This window comes from Antrostomus carolinensis, unplaced genomic scaffold (genome assembly GCF_000700745.2).
Source record: "Antrostomus carolinensis isolate BGI_N321 unplaced genomic scaffold, ASM70074v2 scaffold32738, whole genome shotgun sequence".
In the NCBI taxonomy this organism is placed as follows: Eukaryota; Metazoa; Chordata; class Aves; order Caprimulgiformes; family Caprimulgidae; genus Antrostomus; species Antrostomus carolinensis.
Genome location: NW_010332877.1, coordinates 25,330 through 32,442, shown reverse-complemented (window position 1 = coordinate 32,442; position 7,113 = coordinate 25,330). Strand labels below are relative to the sequence as shown.

The 7,113-nt window shown below is 34.8% G+C and overlaps 1 protein-coding gene across 6 annotated transcripts in view; it reads right to left on the bottom strand.

Annotated features, from left to right (window-relative positions):
* Positions 1-110: 110 nt before the first annotated feature.
* PFKP (phosphofructokinase, platelet) overlaps positions 111-7,113 on the bottom strand; it is a 30,191-nt gene continuing 23,188 nt past the window's right edge. For 5 of the 6 annotated variants that reach the window (XM_029086408.1, XM_029086409.1, XM_029086411.1 and 2 more), the window contains 6 exons: positions 5,691-5,855; positions 4,520-4,581; positions 3,433-3,544; positions 1,965-2,064; positions 1,214-1,319; positions 111-647 (listed from right to left, as the gene is read on the bottom strand). In XM_029086408.1, coding sequence (XP_028942241.1) covers positions 494-647; positions 1,214-1,319; positions 1,965-2,064; positions 3,433-3,544; positions 4,520-4,581; positions 5,691-5,855 — 699 coding nt within the window. In that variant the 3' untranslated portion in view covers positions 111-493. Of the gene's footprint in view, positions 648-1,213; positions 1,320-1,625; positions 1,632-1,964; positions 2,065-3,432; positions 3,545-4,519; positions 4,582-5,690; positions 5,856-7,113 lie in introns of all 6 variants that reach the window. The other variant, XM_029086407.1, reaches the window with a different exon arrangement.

Genomic DNA, 7,113 nt, shown 5'->3' with positions numbered 1-7,113 from the left:
AAAGAAAAGGGCAGTTAGTGTTCTTCACTGGAGTGTATAGAGAATCCTTCATGAAGCATTATTCCACCAGTTGTTTAAAAGCAGGTGAATAGTTTCTGACAAGTCACTCATGATGTTTGCAACAGTACTTTATTTCACTTCAGATAACATTAAGCACATCCTGTAACAACACAAAGCTGGCCATCTACACTTACATTTTGGGTGTAAGTACTCTGAAACAAAGTGCAGTAGATGAGTAACTTACAGAGTGCATAGAACAGTGTTCCACTTTTTGTTAAGGGTAGTATCAGTAAATGGTGCTTATCCATTAGATGCTAGGGTTTGTTTCAAACATAACACAAATACAGGACAAAATCTGTGTGACATCCAAATATCTTGTTTCACATAAAGTGCTGGTACAATAATTTAAATGTTACAAAACAAAGCTGTAATGATTTCTAAAGCATTGTTACTCACAATGTGCATCTATTACAATAATCTATAGGTGATATCTTTAGATAGCTCCAGTTTCTGCTTCCTTTGGGCTGTGCATAGCAACATGCTCCAGCTGGCCTGAATCTGAAACATCGTAACTAGTCTTGTACTTGGCCAAGATTTTCATCAGTGGCCGCAGCTTCAGCCACCACTGCTCCTTGGGAATCCTGTGTCTGTGTAAGAGGAAAAAAAAAAAAAGAGTTATTTACTTGGTAGCTAAGACAAACACATTTTGTAGGACATGTGACAACACTAACAGTAATGGCCTTCCTTAGAACTAGGATCAGATATTGACATTTATGGTGGGATGTAAACACTTGACACAAAATGGGGAAAAACAAGGAGAGTACTGAAGGAACAAACATTTTACTATAAAGGTATTCTTTAGAGGTAAGTATAATACCAAGTTGGGCACAGAAATGCTGCCCCACTAAACTGTCCAAGAAGTATAGTAATTCTAACTATTAGAGCAAAGAGAATTATTAAGAAAGTTATTTAAAAGGACAGTGGAGTCCTAGAATTCATAACTAGAGACCTCCAAGTATAAGGAGGATGAATAGAAAGCACAAAAGGAGTTGTTAGAAAAGACAAGTGAACAATCACAGTGAATCACTGGCTGAAGCACAGTAAAATGGTTGGCAAACACTGTGTGTCAGCACTGTGGAGAAGTTGTTTGTTTGATGTGGTGAAAGGAAACCTGTGTCGAGATGTTTAAACTCTTTAAGTTGCATGTACGTACACAAAGTCTGTTTCAGTCTTAAGCTCAGCCACCGGTTGGAAAACAAGGTTGCGTCTACGCATTCCCAGCAAGCAGACGGAGTCATCAGTATTGGCAAATACTTTTCCTAAAAAATGAAATAATTCAGGATCTTTCTTACTCACACTTGTAAGGGCAAATACCCTTTTTCTGTAATTCAATTGAATAGGAAGCTTACAGGAGCTTAATTACAGAACTGAATACTTAATGTAATAATAAAACATCAATTAGTACTTTAATGGGGTTAGGAGATCTTAACTTTTTAAATTTAGCTTTGGTGATTAGCAATGAAAATACAGTGTAATTAAGCAACAACAAGACTGAATTTTAACGTCCTGATTTAAATTAGATTTTAGTAAATAGTGCTTAACAAAAATTCCCAAAGACATATTACCTTCTTCTGTCTCCCATGTAGCCAGCATGAAATAAAAAGGAAGATCAGATGTAACTATATAACCATCAATTCCTTCAGGCATGAAAAACGGCAATCACACTAGCATTATTTAACGATAAGAAAAGAGCTATCTGAATTATTGACCTCACTTGAGGGGAAATCTTCTACAGCAGGAAGCACAGCAAGGCACTACTGAATAATAAAAACAGAATCAAGAGGGAAAGAAGTATGTTGACTAACAAACTAATATACATTCATATGTTTGCATAGTAGAGTAATTGTATATACTGATAACTAATTGAAGACAGTAACAAGAGATACCGCCAAGTATTTCTGCACCTTTTCGGTAGGTTTCTTTCAGTTTTTTGGAGATCCACTGCATAGCTTTTGCAGAAATTTTTGTCCCAAAGTTTCTATCAAACGGCGAAGGTGCACCACCCTATGTGAAAATTTAAGTGTGGGTTAGTTTAGTTATTGAACCTGTCTTTGCGCCTCCTTAATCAGTCATCTCTGTTAATGGGCTGCTCTACCTCTTATTTCCATTTCCCTCACTTAGAAAAACAGGTAAACAAGCCAAAACCCCCACCATACAAATCACTCTGAAACATTCAAAATGTGTGTTAAGCATCTGGAGAATTCTCATTGAATCAATACTTTCCACTTAGATAAATGGAAGGGACTGGTTTCGCTTCCACTTCCCCTTAGTGCTGATCCTTAAGCACTTTCCAGCTATCACACTGCCACAGGGCACCCTGGTTTCAGCATAATATAAACCAGAAAATTGTTGAAGGTGAGGTGTCAGAAGGAGCCTAAGAAACCTAAGTGCCAAGTCTGTAACCTAGGAAGTCTGGGAAGCACAGCTCTATTGCAGCTAGAATGAGGAAAGCCATAACACCATGTATGTAATACTAGGAGGAAACAACTGTCTTAGGAATTCCTACACTAGTAATTGCCTTTTTTTTTTGTTTTTTAAATAGATAATTCTGGGAACAGAAGTGTTGTTTTGTTTTGGTTTTTAAAGCCTCTGTCTGACCTTTCTGTTTATTTTCAATGCAGCAGATGGCACTGAAATCATGTGAATAGTTCCAAACAGACTGTTTGACTAACGCTCGTCTTGACCTTCAAAATAAACTTTGGTACGTTTTACACAGAGAGTGCCAACCTCAGTGTTGAATAATCTAAAAATATGACTAAGGGGAATATAGATACAACTTGAAATGACTTAAAAGGTGAGACAGTCATTTCACTACTAGTACTTGAGAAATTTAGACTCTACACGTATTTTTCACTCTACCTCAGTCTGTGATAAGTGTAGCCAAATTAGAAACTTACTATTTGCTCAGTAACAAGTAGTATAGTGAGATAAAGAGATGCAAGGTACAAAGAACACAACGAGTAGCTCACTACTGTCTCTTCTACAAGAACAATCAATCTGCACATATTTTCTTAGTGAAATCTCATCTCTCCCAGGGTTCAGAAGCCAGATACATTATGGATGAGCAGATAAGTATGTTCTAAGGATGTAGTACAATAATAAGATAGGTGTATTATTTATCAAAAAATGTATAATTGTTTATTAATATAACAGAGGAGAGGAATAAAAATGTAAAAGAATCTAACATGGTTTTTAGCTAGATTTTTAAGAAGGAATTGCAATAAATATAATGCTAACAAAAAATCCCGAGTTACCTACAAACAAAAATCCACTTTTTTTTTTCCTTTAACCCTGAGTGAAACTTGCTTGAAATGTCTGAATAGGGTATGCTCTTTGTGTGTTGTATATTTGTAATTTTAAGATCATTTTTACCTGCTGCATGTGGCCCAATACATTTTTTCGACAGTCAAACACTCCTTTTCCTTCTTCAGAATACAGCTGATAAATGAAGTCAGTTGTGTAGTTCTCATTGCAGTTCTCATTTCTGTAATGAATAAAGCCAGACACAGTTAGAAAATTTACTATTAAGCTGTGGATGTCTTTAGAGATACTGAGTGACAAATGTTTTCCCATTTTCTTGATACCAGTAGTCATGGCTTAGATATTTTAATCTAATCACATATGTTCACTTTTATGTAACATGCTCACAATTTTTAGGTTTGCATTACTTTTACTACACTGACATCACTGTCAGGTCACTTGGAATCCATTGTTGAATAAGGTAGGGAAAAATATCATTTTAGGTCTGACAAGTTCATTATGTAGAGGAAAAACTGCATTAAAACAAAAAGTCATCGACATCCATGTCATCATTTTGCCCTTTATAGAAGCATCACTAATAAACAGTACCTTGGGCTGTTCTTTACTAATATTGTAAATGCAGGGGTTTTTTTCACCCATGTCATGTAACCAGTAGAACCTCAACAACTATAATGGTATCCTCATACAATTCATTGTGCTATTCATTTTTCAGCCCTTTACTACTCAGCATACAGAAAAGAAACGCTCAAGACAGAAATAAGCTACAATTTTAAAACATGCTAATCAACTTATTTAAAATATTTTATTTCTGAAAGATGTTTTATTCTGTGCTATCTCCTAAAATCTAAGTAGGATTTTTATAGTAAAAGCCATACTATATGTGTGCACATGTACGCTTGTTTCCACACTATCTTTAGTAAGAAAAAATCTACAATAAAAGACAAAGCCGCTGAGAAAATAGGCTGAAAATAGGATAAAATGTTAGACTGTAGAGCAAACAGATTTACACAGCAAGAAATTTTGGACTTGAGTATCCAAACAGCTGCCAGACTTGCCTTCTGGAGATCCAGCTTTAGTAAAAATCTCATGCTAAAGGAATAATCAAGGATTACAGACTTCAGAGTGTCTTTGCAAGTGGCCAAACAGCCTGAAGCGCTCAGCATCACGGATGCCATCTATTAAAACTACTCTGGCTTACCTCAACACTAGACCACGCTGGATACTGGTTTTCATTTTTTCAGTCAAGTGTTCCACATTAGCCTAGAAACAACAAAAGTATTTTTAACAAGCCATACAGAACCCCAAAACAACTTTAATGAGCCTACCTATCCTGAGAACTTCTGTAAAGTATTCCACATCAAGTAGTATGTGCAAATTCAAATAATCAGCAGGTTTTTGGGGATCCACAATAATATAATGTGGATGGCTATTCATCTTGGGTTAAAACTAACTTCTTCCTCCACATCACAAATAACTGATTTTAACAGCAACACAAAGGGGTTTTTTGTATACTATACTGGTATAACACCAAGTTGGATAACATCAACATACATAAAATACAGAAACTGCCACAAAAGATTGAATCTTGCCCTTCCTCCCAGTCCTTGCAAAAGTCCTGTTATGGATACAGTGATGTACTGCTGTGCTGCTGCTCTCCATATATGACATGACGAGTACACGTCACTGAGAAATGAGTAGGAGCGAATTACAATTCATTTCACTCCTCTCTTCCTTTCAGGAAATTTCTATCTATCTGTTTAGTTTTGTGTTTGTCCATGACCACAGCTAGCACCAACTACCTCAGAAGAGTAAAATCCTCAGAGTAGACAAGTTCCATATCAGCTAATACCCTAATCTGTAATCCTTAAACCCCAAGATCTTTATTTTAGTAACACCTCCAAACATGCTCTGAATAGCTGTGGTATCAAAGTCAGTATCTAATACACCTTACACACTGTTCAACTCCTGACATGAAAAGGCATCTAACACAACGGAGAAGGTATTTCTTTTTTTCCCCCCTTATTTTTGTTTTTCTTTGAAAACTGCCCAGGTCTGTAATTTGAATCTTGATCAGAAGAATAAAAAGGAAAAAATTCACCTAGTAGTATTTAACAATTAGAATAATAATTTTGTCAGTTAACTGATTCTGATGCCAAGAATAATGGCGTATATATTCCCTTATATAATATGATGTAAGAACTGGCATTATATGAAAGCTCTAGTGACAAACACAGCTTTTAGATACAATCTAAATATTTGGGGTTTTTGTAACATGAATTATCTACTTCAAATATACACGTTATACCACATATGTACAACAATTTTAGGGTCTACTTAAAAATGAGGAAAACCTTTCTAATGCCATTTACCTGGAGCTCTCGAATATCAAACTGTTCTTCAAAGATATAAGCAGCATCAGCTCCTGCTGCAAGGGCCCCCATGTTAGCCAGATAACCACAATAACCACCCATGGTCTCAATGATGAATACACGGCGCTTGGTACCACTGGCTGACTGTTTGATGCGATCGCACGTCTAATCAAACACAAAATATTGTAAGTTTAAATTTTAAAAAAAGTCTAAATTTCTACGTTATTATATGTCATGCAATTTTAATGTCACATTGGTAAAAGGATTTAAAGAATTTATAAAATACACATCCTTAAAAATTCCATCATAGCATAACCCATTTAACTGTAATAATTACCAAATAAAGTAATACACTGAACACCATAATCAAAATAAAATGTTTTGCTACTATTACCTCTTACTTATTTGCTTCCTGCAAATAATAAAACAAGAATTAATTTTGGTTGGTGCATGGAATTAAAAGCTATGATAGTTTTCTAACAGAGATACAAATACATAAAAAGGAACTTTTTAATAAATTCTGGTATAAGTTTCTCTTCTTTGCTTTAATTCTATTAATTACTGAGAGTTTATTTCTTCTTAGAACTGATTTTAAAATTCACTGCATTCCCAACCATACGTAAGAGTTATAGTTTATTAAACTTAAGACCTGAACATGTATTGCCCTATTGTTTACTTTCCAATAATGACATCCACAGAAGTGTATTAATAATTTTTTGCAAGCACTACTGGAACTTTTAAAAATGTTTTTGTTTTTTTATTAATAGGTACATACTTAGTATAAAAAGACTGCAATCTCCACTTGCATCTTACTCTGACCAGCATAAGAAATGTTCTCTACAAAGAGATTTGTTGCTTACATGACAACAATTAACATCAACATTTATTAGAGCTGCCTAAGAGTCTGAGAAAATAAAAGAGAAAATTTCTAGTGTGGTAGGACTTAGGAAAATATAGAAACCTAGGAACCAGGTTACTATGCAACTCCAGGTTTTAATAATACTTTTAATTTTAATATGTTTAGCTTAGAATATAAAAAATCTTGGCTGTAGACAATGAAGACATAAATATACATGCGAAGATTTCTTTTCTTTTAAGACACTTAAAACATCTGTAAATGCCAAGCTTTCAAAAAAAGTTTTCCAGTTGCTGGTAGTATAATGACATTTTCTGCCTTTCAAGAAGCTCTAAGATGTAAGCAAGGATGAAAATCATTAGTTGCTTTTGGGATTACCCACTTTAGATTTATTTAGAAGGATTCTTATCCCTGACTATACAAGAGACAGCAGAAACTTTCTACTATTCTTGCTCTCTTATAATGACTGTGAAAAAATACCGAAATACAAAAATGGCATGGATAGATTTTAAAGAATCATTAATTCATATACTACTCCATAGGCTAGAAAGGCCAAAGCTCAAATAC